This window comes from Chiloscyllium plagiosum, unplaced genomic scaffold (genome assembly GCF_037043375.1).
Source record: "Chiloscyllium plagiosum isolate Xiang-an unplaced genomic scaffold, Cpla_swu_hap1 HiC_scaffold_17, whole genome shotgun sequence".
Lineage (NCBI taxonomy): Eukaryota > Metazoa > Chordata > Chondrichthyes > Orectolobiformes > Hemiscylliidae > Chiloscyllium > Chiloscyllium plagiosum.
In genome coordinates, this window is record NW_028270155.1 from 16,506,754 (window position 1) to 16,524,597 (window position 17,844).

Consider the following 17,844-nt stretch of genomic DNA (forward strand, 5'->3'; position numbering starts at 1 on the left):
TTGCTAAAACAATACAGTAAATATCATTTCAAATAATCCTTTTATCTTAGTAAAAAATCAAAAGGAGACAATAAACAGACCACAGTGAAAAGAACTGACACATGGATAGTTAACAACAGGAGATAGTGGGAGATATTTCTAATCAATCTGTTCAGACCTATAAATAACACATAGGTGGAGCAGGTGGGACTTGCACATGGCCCATAGATAAAGACATTAACAAGGCACTGCAAGAGCTCTCAAATATTTTTCTAATCAACCTGTCAGAGACGTTATGATATACTTCTAGGTGGGACTTGAACTCGGGTCTCCTAATTTAGTGGTAGGGCCATTACCACTGCACCACAAGAGCCCCACAGGAAATAGTGGGAGATAATATCCATTACCCATGACAGCCATTCAAAGATGGTTCAATGGTCCCTTACATCAATTAGTAAGAAGCCTCACCTCACCTAGGCCAATCAGAATGTAAGGATGGAATTGATCACGCAGTGCATTGCACCTTGTAAAGAGATCATAAACAGCCAGATTCAGTAACAACTCATCTATCAAGTTTGAAACTGAAATTATCCTCCTGCCTAATGGGAAGCAGAAAACCCTCGAGTTGTAGCAGTGATACTCGAGTTTGAGTGTTGACCAAGCCCTAAGCTGAACTGGAAATCAAAAGCCATAGGGCATCTACAAAGTCTCAGCCCTACTTTGATAAGGTAATACTTAACTAGACTTTCCTGAGTACTGCATCAAACTGGCTCTTGTTGCCTTCTCAGCTAAAGTCACAAATGAACAAATTCATTTTGGGATTAAAGTTTGAACTTTAGGACCAAAATTTACAATATGCTGCTTTGGTTTACAGCTGTTTAATGTTTCTATTAATTTTCAGTAATCTCAGCTTTGAAGTGGTCACTACCTTTATCTCAATGAATAACCTTCTCTTCCCCTTAATGATCATTTTCAAACCTTCACTCTCTGAATTCACTCTTATAAGGCTTCCTCAAATGCTTTCTTGCTTCTTCCCTTTCCTGCCGGTTCCATTACTTTTGCTCCATGGAACTGATTCATTTTCTCATCTCCTGAGCTTGTGTGAATGAAACACCAAAAATGCTAATGACTCCAGTGAGGAGAACTCTAAGAGAAGATTTTTTTTTAATGGGCCAAAGAAAAATCAGACATGTATGTAACCACAAAAGATCTCCATAGAGTCAGAGACACAGACAGCACGGAAATAGATCCTTCAGTCCAACCAGTCCATACCAACTATAATCCCAAATTAAACTAATCCTACCTGCCTGCTCCTGACTATACTCCTCCAAAGCTTTCCTATTCATGGACTTATCCAAATGACTTTTAAATGTTATAACTTCCTCATGAAGATCATTCCAGGAGTGAACCACCCTTGGTGTAAAAACATTGCCTCTCGTGACTTTTTAAAATCTCTTTCCTCTCACCTTAAAACTGTACCCCTAATCTTGAAAGCCCCCGTCCTTGGGAAAAAACAACTACCATTAACTCTATCTATACTCCTGAAGAAAGATCAGGGATGAGGTGTTTGTTTCCATTTGAGGTCAATACATGGTCAAACAGGTGGCATGGTGTCACAGTGGTTAGCATTGCTGCCTCACAGTGCCAGGGACCCAGGTTCAATTCCAGCCTTGGGTGACTGTCTGTGGAGATTGCACATTCTCCCTGTGTCTGTGTGGGTTTCCTCCCACACTCCAAAGATGTGCAGGCCAGGTGAAGTGGGCAGTGCTAAGCCCTTAACTGAATGTTCACACAACAGTATCTTTCAGTTTCTGTTCTGATTTCCTCAGTTGGGTGGGTTTGTGCTGTAGAGGAACACTCGCTTTTCTAAAAACTCCTGACAAGCCCGGAACATTCCGCTCAATGTCTTTTTTTAAGTTTGATGGGTTTTTTTGAGTTAGTGAAGTTCTGCATATTAAATTTATCCTTGATTGGCTCATTTTCCCCCAATTAACATAATTTGCACACAACAAATTTTTTGGATATTCTCCCACGGCCTACAGACACATTGGACATGCACCAGAAGTGAAACTTAATTGTACATTAATGTATGGAGGCACAGAGCTCCATTTTGAAAGCTTTGAATTTCTCGTTTTTTTTGCATTAATCAGCAAAAGCAGCAAATATATTGACTTCAGCAAAAAATATACAACGTGCGATCTGAGTACGGTACAGAGCAATCATTTGTTCTGAATGACAATCTCAAAATACCGATAGGTCTTAAACGTTACATAGATATAAGTCGCCTCAACTCAAAACATTTCCAGACAAACACAAAAGTATTTGTAATTGAAAGATATGATGCAACCATAGAATCACTACAGCACAGAAGGCCATTCAACCATTGTATCTATGCCAGCCCTCTACAGGAGCAAATCATGTCCTACCTCTCTCCAGCCTTCTCCCCACATCCCTGAAAATTCCTACCCTTCAGATGATTAGAGGTTAGAAAATTTAGATTGTGCAAATGTATAAAAATATACTTTCTACATTTGATGTGAGTGAGACTCTTTCCCCCTTTCCATAGCACCATTACAAGATTCTTCAAAGGGTGTGGAAAAAGTGATGAAAGTGTAGAAGGAGCTTGTCAAGTTCTGCCAATATATCCTAAACTTTCTCGGCAGATAATGAAATTCAGCCTGGTAGTGTAAAGAAGACTGCCACACTATTTGGTGCTACATTGCCTTCCCTTTAACACCTTTTAAAGTAACATATATTGCTAAAATAGTGCAGCGACATCTGTCACCATATGTGCCAAAGATTCCAAGAAGTATTTTTCTTAACTTCATCTAATTAGTATACGTTAAACATCAGTAAGTGTTGTGTTTACCACAGAATTTCAATACATGAAGAGGTGCAACCAATCGTTGGTAGAAGAACATGAATAATACAAATTATACATTCTCAACCACCATCTCAACATCATATCACAGTACCACCTTCTGCTACTTTGCCACTGCAGTCCAACAAAATTAATTATAATATAAATCAAGCCAATGTAAACTGGATTCAGCCTGACCTCCTCTTTCTTTCATTCAAGTAAATTTTGTAACTAGCTCCTTCATTTTGATCACCTTAACTACATTTTTTAGTTGGCATGTGATAAGCTGTGTGCTAAAAGCAAATGATGATTGCGATCAATGAATCGTCGGCTAAGAGGAGGGGAGTCACTGCCCTCTACTCACCTGGTCAGAACAATAATGACAGATTACAATAACAGATGGTTCTATCAATGGCAAACTACCATGGACTTCTGCAACTTACCAGTTTCCTCCTGAATAATGCGTTTCTGCTTCAGGATCTAATAAGTAAACATTCACTGAATAACACAAAGCACAGCAGTTGTATAATATTCCAAAATATTTTCAAAAGTAATTCAGAACAGACAAATCTTTGGAGATTAAATAGTATCAGAGTATACAACAGGATGGAGAATAAAATGGGCTGGTGTGTATCTGGCTAGGTCAGATTAAAATCTCCCCTTTAATGATCAGGTAAGAAGTGGAAGTCTTTGCAAATATGCATGAATCAGATGTGTCACATAAAAGCTTCTTTTATCAGAAGCACCACCAGCTGACATTCTGAAATTTATCATGTTGGGATTAATGACCTTTACATATGTATTCTCTATTGCAATGAAGGTAGTATGTACATAAAGCAGTAAAATTATATATTTTATTAAACAGTTAGATTTTTATTACCTTCATCTCCTTTTTTCTTCTCGAAGCTATTCTCTCCTCCCATTTCATTCAGACTGGACACTTATATGACATTGCCTGATCAACACCATCGCTGGAACTTTACTAACTGTCAGCTGATGTCCTTTGACCATCTGGGTCTCCTTCCGACTAACACTTTCATTTAAGTGATTGTTTGGTTCATTGATTTGTACATTTATCACATTTATAAATAAATCAATGTTGTAACCTACTCCTGGTACTGAATGACGAGCTAGCTGGCAATTTCTTCTCTACTCTAAATAAGGATCAAAATATTTGTTCTTTATAGAGGGTTAGGGTTTTGATCTTGAGGGACTGCTTTTTTTTTATTTTCAGGGATTAGGTTTTCATTCTTTCTATCGCATGGGGGAGATAATGGCCTAATGCTATTAACACTCAACCATTAATCCAGAAGACCCAGGTAATGTTCTGATGATCTGGGTTTGAATCTTACCATGGCAGAATTTAAATACAAGTTTTAAAAACATCTGGAATGAAAAGTGTAATGATGACCATGAAACAATTGCCATTTGCTGTTAAAAAAAATTTGGTTTGTTACTGCCCTAGAGGGAATGTGACTTCATGTGACTCCAGACTCTCAGCAATTTGATTGACTCTTAACTGCACTCTGGGCAATTAGGGATGTGGAATAAATGTTGGCCAAGTCAGCAATGCCCACATCCTGCTAATGAATAAAAAAAGTACTGTGTGATGTTGTTACATAGATACAATACCTTCTGAATATATGAATAGAGACAGAATAAGAATAATTCATCAATTTCCTCAATAATGATCAACATTAAACCTAAAGGCAAGGGAAGTCCTAATTTCTTTGACAAAACAAAAACTAAATTGGTATAAGATAAATGGCATATGATAATGAGCTTTTTTTTTCAAACTAACTGACACACACTTCCCCACATGAACAGTCATCATCCTAACCATTCCTTTTGCAGACTAGTGAGATCACAGCTAATGCACTTCCATCACACATGCACAAAATTGGAACGTTTCAGCCAGGAAATTACAGCTCTTTTTTACTGCATCTCAGATCTCATTCTCAGATTTAAATTGAACATTTGACAGTGCTTTTTAAATGGATCCAGTATGTTACTTTTCCAAATATAGAAGCTCCTGAACTTACACAGATCTTAATTAGACATTCCACATTCTTTTGCAAGGAAGTCCTTTATCTCAATGATTTTAAGTTTTCTTGGTTTGAGAGGTGGAGCATACTGGGAATGTCACCTGACTAGTAAACTGAAACTCTAGGCTCATGCTCCAGGAACAAAGGTTCAGATCTCATTATGGCAGATCGTGAAATCAATGAAAAACCTGGAATTAAACAGTAGCCTAAAAATAACAATTTAACCATTGCCAATTGTAGTAAAAACCCAGCTGGTTCGCGAATCTTTTTTAGGGATGGAATTCTGCTGTCCTTAACTGGTCTGTCCTCCTTGTGACTCTCAGTCCACAACAATGTGGTTGACTCTTAACTGCCCTCTGGGTAAAGGTGTGGGGGGAAATAAAGTCAGACCTAGCCAGGAATGGACTCATCCCATGAAAGAATAAAAAAGTTAGCTGAGTATTTCTCTGCTGAGAGGTTTATAACTGCTCCTTTGCAACCTCCCTCTCCCATCCCACCTTTGTGACTTCCTTTTCCGCTCCCCAATCCCTTCGGCAGTCGGCTCTCCCTCCCACCCCAGTCCAACTTTGACTAACAGTATTACTGAGACCTTGCATACAGAATTCCCAAATACAGCATTAGGCTGTATAGCCTTGGTAAAAGCCTGCCCCTACAGCACATGCCCAGATCTCACTGTACCCATGATCCCTGGCTCACCACCCACCTTCAACAGCCCCAGCTCCTTCTGACCCCACACCCCAGACTTAGCTCTTGCACCCCTCACCAGCCCTTCTGCCCCAAACGAAGGCTGAACCTCAGCTTCACCAGTTCCTATTACCCAGTGACTCCCTCACAGCCAGTAGTGTCCCTCACTACTCGCTCTTCCTCCAATCACAGGCGGGTTCTCTCCCAAATTTGGCCATGATGGTTCACTGGTGAGTAATCCCACCGTTGCCCCTGTGAGATCATCCTGCGAGATTCTGCCACTGCTGGAAGGCTGATATCATGATTAAATGGTCCCAGCCCCCAACTGTCCCTCCATGAGGGTTTGCAATAACATCTAGCAAAATCAACACCATTCTGGTGATGCTCTCCACAATCCTTCCTCAAGTTCTTGCCGTGAGAGTTTTATCTGGTCCTGACACGGCCATTTCTGCATATTATTGGGAGAATGCTGTGCAGTGATACTGGATTGCAACTCATCATGTCTGTGATCAAATGAGAGAAGCTCATTAAAACACAACAAATTTGAATAATGCTAGAAACACTCTGCAGGTCAGGTAAGCAAAGCAGACCCATAATTGGCCTTCTTGATCTAGAAGAAACTATTCAAAATCACACAAGTACTTTCAAATAAACCTGTGATTTTTAACTTTGTCCACCCCAGTCCAACACCAGCCCCGCACATCATAAAAGAAACTGCACTACTGAGTCTTTTCTTAATCTAGAAAGAGAAACAGAAATGCACTATTAAAAATGACCAAAAAACAATTAGATTGTTGTAAAAACTCAACGGTTTGACTGATGTCTTTCAGGAAAAAAAAAATACATTCTTACCCAATCTGTTCTAGATATGTCTGCAGTCCTGAATTAAGATGGTTAACTTTTAATATCTCTCTGAAGTAGTCTCACAAGCCTCTTAGCTGATTTTGTGTTCCATTTCAATTGTATTTATTTCTCCCATGTGGTAATGCAGAATGCAACTTAAAGTCAGAATGGGTCACTGTGGCTCCTGAATTTAGACACATAAATCATATCCCACATTGCTGATAATGCACCCTCTAGCTAGGCAATAACCTTTCTGAAGTAAACTATTTTATATTTAAATTAATTAGATCCATTTCTTTTGTGAAAATAGTATGACAATCTCTGTAGAGTCATTGAGTCATAGAGCTATATATTACAGAAACAGACTCTTCAGTCCAACTCATCCATGCCAACCAGATATCCTAAATTAAGCCAGTCGCATTCACCAGCAGTTGGACCATATCCCTCTAAACCCTGCCTATTCATATACCCATACAAATGTTTTTAATGTTGTAATGGTACCAGCCCCCACCAGTTCCTCTGGCAGGTCATTCCATTCACACCACCCTCTGAATGCGAAAATGTTACCACATAGGCTCTTTTTAAATCTTTCCACCTCTCACCTTAAACCTGTGCCCTCTTGTTTTGGACTCCCTCGCCTGGAGAAGAGACCTTAACTATTCACCCTATCCATGCCCCTCATAGAGGTTTACAAAATCATAAGGTCACCCCTCAGCCTCTGACACTCCAGGGAGAACAGCCCCAGACTATTCAGCCTCTCCCTCTGGCTCAAACCTTCCAACGTTGGCAACATCCTTGTCAATCTTTTCTGAACCCTTTCAAGTTTAACAACGTCTTTCCCATAGCAGGAAAACCAGAACTGAATGCAGTATTCCAAAGGTTGCCTAATCAATGTCCTGTACAACCGCAACATGACGTCCCAACTCCTACACTTAATGTACTGACCAATAAAGGCAAGCATACCAAACATCTTCTTCACTATCCTGTCTACGTGCGACTCCACTTTCAAGGGACTATGAACCTGCACCTCAATAAGAACGTGTGGTTGCCACAGTGATATTTCATAGTTAAGACTTTTCCAGCAACTAGCAAACTAAATGCTACTGGTGTAGGTCCTGCGTACTTTGAACGACAGAAGAGAACTTTCCCTTTTTGCTTATAACACAATCAAATACACTCAGTCCAAAATAAATTTTGGCTCCTGGGGGCTCAGTTTAGTTCTCTTCCTTCTCCACTTTTAACTTTTTTTTAAACCAGGAGAGTTTTTTTTTCTCCAGGCAGTTGTGCCTATAGCACAAACTAGGCAAAGCTTAATTTCAAATGATCATGCAATTGGACTTTTCAAATAAAGCATGAGCTCCCACCTCACTCCTGCAGAGAGTTCTAGCCTCTAACTACTCCCCATCTCCCAGATCCTAACAGATTTCCTGTGTCTTTGAAGTTCAGGGACGTGTTAGAAACTCTTCTCTTCTCAAAGCCTATCTCCATTGCAATGTGAATTACATTAGCCTTGTATCCAGGCAGAAATGTTGAAACACCAACTCTTATCCATAAAATAAACAGTTTAAAACAGAACTATTTGCAAACCTGACTTTCTCAATATCTTCCTCGGTTTTTGAAGACTAACAGTCCAATCAACATAAACACAGATGCTACAGCCGTTATCTCTCAGCATGAGACCTCTTCCCCTATTTACAGCGAAGTAACCCTGGCCTCTTTTTAAATCTTTTCAAGACATCATTCCGGCCTGTGGTCAGACAGGCAGCAGAACAGGCCACACAATCTCTTTAATTTCTACTTTTATTAAAGACTCAGTACCAGTATATACCAATGGTATAAACCTCACATATTAAAACAATGGGATGAGGCCATCAAAGCAGAGAAGTAGATGTTGTCACTTTCCTGTCAAGCTTCAACTTTCAGTACCATTATTTAAATACCTAATGCCAGACTGAAAACTGGAATCTATTGACATTGAAACTAGAGCTCAATGAATAAGTAAATTAATTCAGTACTTGATTACGTACACCATTCAAGCTCCAACTTATCCCAGGAGGCTTCTGAAAACAAAAAAAAAATCAAATGAGTCACTTTTCCCTGCACTATTAGGAATTCTGAAGACATGGATCTCATTCATTTTTGATTAAGACGGTAATCTTGCCTGCTTCAATATAACTATTTCTTTCCCATGTTTTTAATTACTGGAGAAATAGTCAGGAACATGACATGCACTGTTTATTGTGAAACTTCTTTTTAAAAGAATACATGGAAAGTTTATAGAACACAAAACTTTCCAAAAGGCTAAAGTACTCCTTTCAATCTACCAAAGGTTGTGTCATTTATATTGGTAATGTTATTGTGGTACATTGTAGCATACCCTCTGAATTGCAGATGCATATGGAGTCAATTAACCATTTTATTCCTTGTGGTAAGCCACCTTGTTTAGTTTCTGTGTGATATATTTCTTATATTGTATTCTCAATTTATAGTCTTCAGATGTCTAAAGTGTAAATGTTACACGAGTATTTGCACAAAGCTGCCACAGAAAGCTTTGTCTATATTGCTCTGAAAACCCATTTTTACAATATTTGCATTAGAAGATTTCACATTAAACGATTTCACAATCACATGAAAACTTAGATCAGTGCATTTGTGAGTTTTCTGGAAGATGTTGCTCCACAATCTGAATCATCTTTTTATGGCATCTAACCTTTTCTAAAGTCCATTCAAAATAGCTGTTCAGGGATTCTGTCAACCATACAACAGATCAAACTGAATTGGTTTACAAATTCAGGTGAGAAATAATGCCTGAAACCTAATGCTTTACTTTCCAAAAAGTATAAATATCCATCAGGGTAGTTACAGGGTCAGGCTCCATAAATATCAAGTTCAAAATTTCAATATTTAGTCAAGGCAAATGGCAATGATGGTGAACACTCTACATTGAGTTGTGTGGACATGGTAGGTCAAATAAAATGATAAACCAAAATAATGCAAGGAAATTAAGTGGATTGGCTAATAAGCACCTATGTTGGTTACAGTAATCAACAGTAATTGTGCCTTTTAAAATCCTGCAACCAGACCAGTTGAAAATATCGGAACCTGATACTCTAAACTCATTGTATTTGTAGTTTAAACATGTTGCATACAAATCATGAAGCATATGCATGTAAAACAAAGACTGAGTGCAATAATATAATCCTGAAAGATTACATACATCTGCAATATCTAATTAAGAAAATAAGACCTTGAAGTATGAAAATTGCAGAATCAGTTTTCCATTAGGTTTTATAATTTAGCCATAAACTTGGAAATATCTGAGCTTAAATTACCTAGAATTTGCACAGTGGAACTTGAAATCGCTCATCAATCATTGGCTCCTTGACCCAATGTAACCTATGACACTCCTGTGCTTGGTTCTTTAGCTTTTTAATATTGATTCCGAAAAGTATTTTTCTTAATAGTAATACTTCAGTTAAAAATATTTTCAGAGCTGATCTACAAGAGATGTTTGTACTGCAATTGTTGAACTTCTCATGCTTCATTTTCATCAAAGCAGTATTTAATTGCATTTTTTTTCTCATGCTACAGTAACCTCAAGTGGTTCTTGGCAAGCTGTACTGATTGTCAAACAACAAATCAATAAAGGTCATGCCATTCTGATTTAATCAATCTTTATTCCGTACAAAGCCAAAATCAATCTCTCACCTTTGAACCAAGTGGCCTGAGCAGTGGAAGAAAACTGTAATTGCGGTCACAATGGTGCAGATAGGCACGTTGCAGTTACATATGGATACAAACTTATCCTTGTTGCACAAGTGAAAGCAATTTAGCACGTTGCTGCGATGTTATTTATATATTCAAAATTCCAATCTTTTGGCACACTTGTCTCCATATTTACACCGAAAACTTCAGTTTCTTATCAAGTGATAGTGAGTCAATTCTGGTATCTCAGTTTTAAAAGACTCTTGGCTTTGCAAAATGTTTGCAAAAGACTCAGCTCAGAGAATTATTGTGCACAACCGACCCTGAAGAGCAGTAAGCAGCTATGATGCAGGGAAGGGGCCTTACAGAATAATTGTAACTTTGATGGCAATTATACTTTGTCCCCAACCATGACCACGGCTAAAGCAGATGGAAGAACACAACTGAAAGTATGATAAATAACTATTGTAACCATCCAAGTACAGGCTTTTCCTCCAAATACGCATAGAATATTTAGACAGGGGTTCAGGGATTTGGACAAACGTGCATGTAGAAACAAAATCACAAAAGCTTTTTGTCTTGATTTATTCTTGCAGAAAATGTATGAATTAGATCCTAATCACAAACCACATACCAAGTCACCGTTGTGACTTATTCAAAACTTAAGAAGAAAAAATTTCCAGAATTTGTACTGAAAATAAGCATGTCCCATCTTACAATAAAAGAAATCTGACAGCAACTTCAGGAGGGGTTTATTATTTTGAAATGAGGAGAGGAAATGCTTATTTGTTTGCAGGACTACAAACCTTTGGAATTTTCTACCACAGACGGTTGTGAATGCTTCAACATTTAATATCATCACGGCAGAAAAAGACAGATTTTTGATTTTTCAATATCCAAGGATATGGGGAGTGGGTGAGAAGTAGGGCTTGGTGCAGAAGTCAATGAATTGAATGGCAATGCAAATTCAAGGAGTGTTATAACACACTCCTACCCCTGTTTGATAAGTTAGTTGGTATTTGCATGCAATGTGAAATGATTTAATTCATAGTTTTATAAACTTGGTTTGAGATATTTATTTTGGGGTGCCTTTCATTTTAACATTGATATGCATTCACCTGGCCATAATCAGTAACACAACAAGGGCAACTGGTGGTGTAGTTACAGAGTCATACAGTACGGAAACAGACCCTTCAGTCCGATTTGGCCATGTTGACCAGATATCTTCAATTAATCAAGTTGTAGTTGAACAATTCAATAATGGACAGCCTGGTCAGAAGCGGCGGGGGGGGGGGGGGGGGGGGGGGGGTTGCAAGCAACACTCATAGCACCGAAAATACTGGTATTAGAAATCAGGTTTGTGGCCAAAGTGCACAATTTGAACTAATGATAACCCTCCCTGAGTTGTCCTGTCCAGTTCTGGTCAAGGTTGGGCACTTTGAAACATCTCTTCTCAACAAATTTCACTAAAATAAAGATATTTTAGCAACAACACAGTACTGAGAGGGGAGAGCAGATTTATAGGTTTCTTTTCCCTTTGAGAATAGTCACCACAGCATAGAGATCAGAGACAAACTTAATAGCTGAGTGAAACTGAAGAGGTCATCATGGTGGAGTTCACAGAAGCTCAAGAAGAAACAACTGATCTCGCCAACTAGAGGCAAGATCAATAAGCACATAGAGCTGAAGAGAATGCACTGGAAGAATGGCTGGCAATTATAACGTCTACCTCAAGATGAATGTACAGTGTACCGTCAAATGTGCCGTGACCCAGGGATACTAGGATTGATGAGTAGAAATAGTAGGTCACCCATTAACAGACTGCCTAATGTAGCAGAGAGGACTTCTTGATTGTGACTGGAGAAGGATCGCAAGGTTCAAAACTCATTGAGTACATGGTACACAGTAACCAATCGTTATTTCTGAACCATCAGCTGGAAGGTGTCTTGGGATTACAAGGTTGAAGGAGAAAGCAGTTTCCCAGCTAAAGATGCTGCTGGTCGAGTCTCAGAGATGTGTTGCACAGCAGGATTTAACCAACAAATTGAATGATGAAAATTATAAGCTACAGTCTAAATCCTTTGGTGCCTAATGATGCAATGCAAGCGAACGCTTACTACAAAATTGAAATTCATGCGAAATCGGTTGTCTGAAATGTGTCTGTAAAGTAATTTAATCAAAAGTCCATAATAGTTTTACCTTTCTTAAAAAAAATGAAGAACTAGTGAGATATTTGATTTTCATAGAATCCCTACAATGTGAAAGCAGTTTACTCAGCCCATCAAGTCCACACTGATCCTCGAAAGAGCATCCCACCCAGACTTATCCCGTAACCCTTCATTTCCCATGGATAATCCAACCAGCCTGCACATCTCTGGACAATATGAGCAATTTAGCATGGCCATTCCATCTAACCTGCACATCTTTGGACTTTGGGAGGAAGCCAGAGCATCCGGAGGAAATCCACGCAGACACAGGGAGAATGTACAAACTCCGCACAGACTGTCACCTGAGGATGGAATTGAACCTGGGTTTTTGCTGCTGTGAGACAGCAGTGCTAACCACTGAGTCACAGTGTCCCTCTAAGGATTTTGAGGAAACAGATGAAGGAGTTACCAAGTGCAGAGATAGAAAACATTGACAGTAAATGCCTAACTCCAGGAGGTACAGAACTTAACTAATCAAGCACAGATGTACATGTATTTGGAAAGGCAAGGACTGATTCGGGATAGTCAACATGGATTTGTGCGTGGGAAATCATGTTTCACAAACTTGATTGAGTTTTTTGAAGAATTAACAAAGAAGATTGATGAGGGCAGAGCAGTAGATGTGATCTATATGGACTTCAGTAAGGCGTTCAACAAGGTTCCCCATGGGAGATTGATTAGCAAGGTTAGATCTCATGGAATACAGGGAGAACTAGCCATTTGGATACAGAACTGGCTCAAAGGTAGAAGACAGAGGCTGGTGGTGGAGGGTTGTTTTTCAGACTGGAGGCCTGTGACCAGTGAAGTGCCACAAGGATCGGTGCTGGGCCCTCGACTTTTTGTCATTTACATAAATGATTTGCATGCGAGCATAAGAGGTACAGTTAGTAAGTTTGCAGATGACACCAAAATTGGAGGTGCAGTGGACAGCGAAGAGGGTTATCTCAGATTACAACAGGATCTGGACCAGATGGACCAGATGGGCCAATGGGCTGAGAAGTGGCAGATGGAGTTTAATTCAGATAAATGCAAGGTGCTGCATTTTAGGAAAGCAAATCTTAGCATGATGTATACACTTAATGGTAAGGTCCGAGGGAATGTTGCTGAACAAAGAGATCTTGGAGTGCAGGTTCATAGCTCCTTGAAAGTGGATAGTTGCAGGTAGATAGGATAGTGAAGGCGGCGTTTGGTATGCTTTCCTTTATTGGTCAGAGTATTGAGTACAGGAGTTGAGAGGTCATGTTGCGGCTATACAGGACATTTGTTAGACCACTGTTGGAATATTGCGTGCAATTCTGGTCTCTTTCCTATCGGAAAGATGATGTGAAACATGAAAGGGTTCAGAAAAGATTTACAAGGATGTTGCCAGGGTTGGAAGATCTGAGCTACAGGGAGAGGCTGAACAGGCTGGGGCTGTTTTCCCTGGAGCGTTGGAGGCTAAGGAGTGACCTTATAGAGGTTTACATAACCATGAAGGGCATAGGCAAAGTCTTTTCCCTGTGGTCGGGGAGTCCAGAACTAGAGGGCATAGGTTTAGGGTGAGAGGGGAAAGATATAAGAGAGACCCAAGGGGCAACTTTTTCACGCATAGGGTGGTACGTGTATGGAATGAACTGCCAGAGGATGTGGTGGAGACTGGTACAATTGCAACATTTAAAAGGCATTTGGATGGGTATATGAATAGGAAGGGTTTGGAGGGATATGGGCTGGGTGCTGGCAGGTGGGACTAGATTGGGTTGGGATATCTGGTTGGCATGGATGGGTTGGACCAAAGGGTCTGTTTCCATGCTGTACATCTCTATGACTCTAGACTCTAAGCTCTTTCATTTTTATTTATCAAGCATATTTCATTCCAAAAATCAGAAAAAATCAGAAGTTTCTTCCATAACACAAAGAGATGATCAGGGTAGTAAAGCTTTAGACTTTTACAACCAGAATGTGGAGCAAGATCTTTTATTTTGGGTATAACACACAGCCAGTTTTCAATGGACCTAAACACACTCTGGGATAACAGCAAGAAATTAATTTGTCAGGTTGTGATTACAAATTACATATCACAAATAAACAGAGCACAATCTTTTGGAAACTGTTACACACCAATGTTATGATCACAAAAAGGGAAGTTTTAGCTGAAAATGATGCAGACAGAGACATGTTCATGCTCGCAGAGTTGAAAATAAACTGGGAGCTTTACACATAAACTACAGATCACTGACCAATGTGTAAACATTGTTTCCATAACTTGCGCTCAGAAGCTCACAATAGAACAATGAGTCTGTCAGCTTGAAGTAAGTGAAATCAATATTGGATGTTCCTCTCAAGGGTGATGAATTGAAAGTTTCTACAATGTTCCAAAATTGTTGATGAACACAATCTTTGACAAAAGGAATTAGAACAACAAAAGGGACCTTCTATCATCCTGAAAGCAGAAATTCCATCAAGGTTGAAAGGAATCAGAACTACGGAATCTCAACATAGCAGAAAAACTAAGGATCAACTACCAACTTCAATGCTACTGGTTACCTCAATGGCAATGTTTGCTATATTCAACCATCTGCATGGTGGCTCAGTGGTTAACACTGCTGCCTCCATCTGTCAGGGACCTGGGTTTGATTTCACCCTCAGGTGATTGTCTGTGTGGAGTTTGCACATTCTCCTTGTGTCTGCATGGGTTTCCTCTGTGTGCTCCGGTTTCCTCCCACAGTCCAAAGGTGTGCAGATTAGGTGGATTGGCCATGCTAAATTGCCCATAGTGTTTAAGGAAAGGTGGGTTAGCTATGGTAAAAATCCAGGATTATTGGAACGGGGATTGGGTCTGGGTGGGATGGTCTTCGGAGGGTCGGTGGGTGCTGACTTGATGGGCTGAATGGCCTGCTTCCACACTGTAGGGATTCTATGATCTGCTCTTTGCAAACATTTCAGAGACTAATCAGTACATGTGTTTTTAAAATTATTATTTTATTGGACTCAACTCCTATTTCTAATGTTTGTGTATGTGCTCCGTATTACTAGTTACTGTGTTTAAAAATCAATAAACTCACTCTTTATCAATTAGAAATCCAGAAAGTGTAAGCTAGTTTTTGGTAGTGCCACTGTTATTTGGTTTCTCAAACAGAAAACTTGAATAGCCATATAGCCGTTCACTCAGTTCACTTAAAAAGGCAAGCTTCAGATCACTTCTCATACGTTCTGACATTAAGTGAATTGAAAACAAAAGTGGTACAGTGCTAAAAACTGATGACCACCAACCTGTGTGATTCAGAGGATACGATAATCACTCTTGAAGGTATTGAGCGGCGTAGGACATCTTGAAGTAGCTGTATCAGGTAGAAGTGGCCCAGGTGGTTCACTTGAAAAGTGGTCTCTAGACCATCTTCTGTCAATTGCCATGAGGATCCAAACACACCAGCATTGCAAATCAGTATGTGAAGAGGCCTGCAGAAAGGACAGAACACAGGTGTTCTAAATCTTGAAGAAGGACAGCAGGAGTGCTTTTTTAATGAGGCTGTAGACACAGCAATGGAGTTACTTCTGCTTTACTATCAGTAAGGCTGATCACATTTGCTGGCATTTCTCTGCGAAACTAACTACAACTTCTGGCACTGATAGGATAAATATAAAATGAAAATAAAAAGATGTTTTTAGGTTTTAATTCTAAAGTTTTCTTAAAAAAAAAGGCTGAGAGCACACAGTGACAAAAAAACATTTAATTTCTGTGACTGAAAGGCAAAAGATTTGAAGTGGAACTGATGGAATGTAATACCTAAAGATGTCACAGAAACTTCAAACAAAGAGAACATAATCTGAGATAATGTGGGGCTGACAATCCCTTGCTCAACAGCTAGACATCCTGATGGATCATGTCCCAAACTGTGGGCACATTGTGTTTTTCCCATTGTAAAGTAAGCATGGGGTTAAAAAGTTAATTTCAACTATAACAGAGAATGCTTTCGACACTGAATGCTCTCACATGTAACGGCCTGGGTTAAAGTGCCTGGGAGTCACAATCAAAGACCTATCACCTCGTCACCCCTGTGTTGCAGGTAAAAACCCGTAGACAACTGCAGCATAGCCGGAGTAGAAGCAGCACAGAGTGGGGGGGTGGGAAAATGCGTTGAAGACTTTGGAACAGAACGATCTGCTTTTGTATTGAAATTTTACTGTAACTCTGCAACTTTCAGTATTCAAGACATTTTAAACATTCAGAAAATAACCCATAACTTCCTGAAAGAAAACTCTGAAGTTTGCAGTTGAAGTTTCTTTTAAAAAACTCTCATGGCATAAATAATGTGATTGCTTTGAGAGCTGCACATCTAAACTATACTTAATTTTATTTCAAGCTATTAATTTACTTCTTAGCAGGTCATAATTGAGGCTATCAATCAGGATTCCACTGCACTGTACATAAGAGGATGAAACAAATACACAAAATATTGTTAAACACTGCACAAGTCCACACATTTCATCCTTCTTTTCTTAGTAGTGATGATATTTCACTGTAAAAAGTTAAATGTCACTCCAAACAATCTTTTCAACATTTAAATAATAGGATGAATGAGTTAGGTCATTTTTTCATGTTTAGAAGTAGCCAGGAATTTTGTTTTCTTTGTCCCTTAAATTTTAAAATGCAGAGATACATAAAATAATTGAGGCGCAACTATTCCAGAAATTTAAGTTATTAACGAATATGTGCTTACAGTATTTTAAGTCATATTTCAACCATGTTGCAGCTATCCGTAGCATTGAATTTTTCCTGCAGAGGGCACAAGCATTCATTCCAAATTCATAATGAGGAATCGGTCGGTGGTATTTGGTGGGTTTTCTGGTTTAGTTGGAGTTCAAGCATCATGGAGAATACAATAAGTGAGATCAATGGTCAATTTTTCAGCAGTTTGTGCAATTTGGTTGCGTTGTGCAGTTTGAGGATTGTGAGTAAACAGCTGAGATGAAGGAAAGGCGGAGAGGAAGAGAAGAAACAACTCAAAAAAATAGATCTCATCATTATGAATATAACTGTTACTCAGTATTCATGGAACAAATTTATTCCACAATTCCTCTTTATAAATCCCCAGTTGTGGCATAAATTTACCCATGCTCTCCATTTTTATAAACTAAACCAAGCACAACATAGCAAAAAAAAGTATTTTATCTGAATTTATTCACTTAAGATAAAATTATTGCTCTAATGCAATTTGCTACAAAGTAGCTACAAGAAATAGCAAAATGTGGATCTTTGAGAAATCCTAACAACCCAAGGGTCCTTTAAAAATTTATGAACATTTGATAAGAACAGTACTATATTTTCCATAATGCTAATTTTACAACTAGAACAAAATGAAGCATTTAATTTGCGGACATAAATGTAAGACTTCAATTCCACATTTTATTGTTATTAATATTATACTGAACAATTCAAATTCTGCAGAAGTCTGTCACTGTCAATCTGACTGCAGCAAAACATAAAAAGATTTACTGCAGTGATTAAAAACGATCAATGGAAACGGTCAGTCCTGTTCCCTCC

General features: G+C 39.0%; 1 protein-coding gene across 8 annotated transcripts in view; it reads right to left on the minus strand.

Moving 5' to 3' along the window:
- wwox (WW domain containing oxidoreductase) overlaps positions 1-17,844 on the minus strand; it is a 948,132-nt gene that overhangs the window by 605,031 nt on the left and 325,257 nt on the right. For all 8 annotated transcript variants that reach the window (XM_087995711.1, XM_043706562.2, XM_043706566.2 and 5 more), the window contains exon 7: positions 15,573-15,758. In XM_087995711.1, coding sequence (XP_087851837.1) covers positions 15,573-15,758 — 186 coding nt within the window. The remainder of the gene's footprint in view (positions 1-15,572; positions 15,759-17,844) is intronic.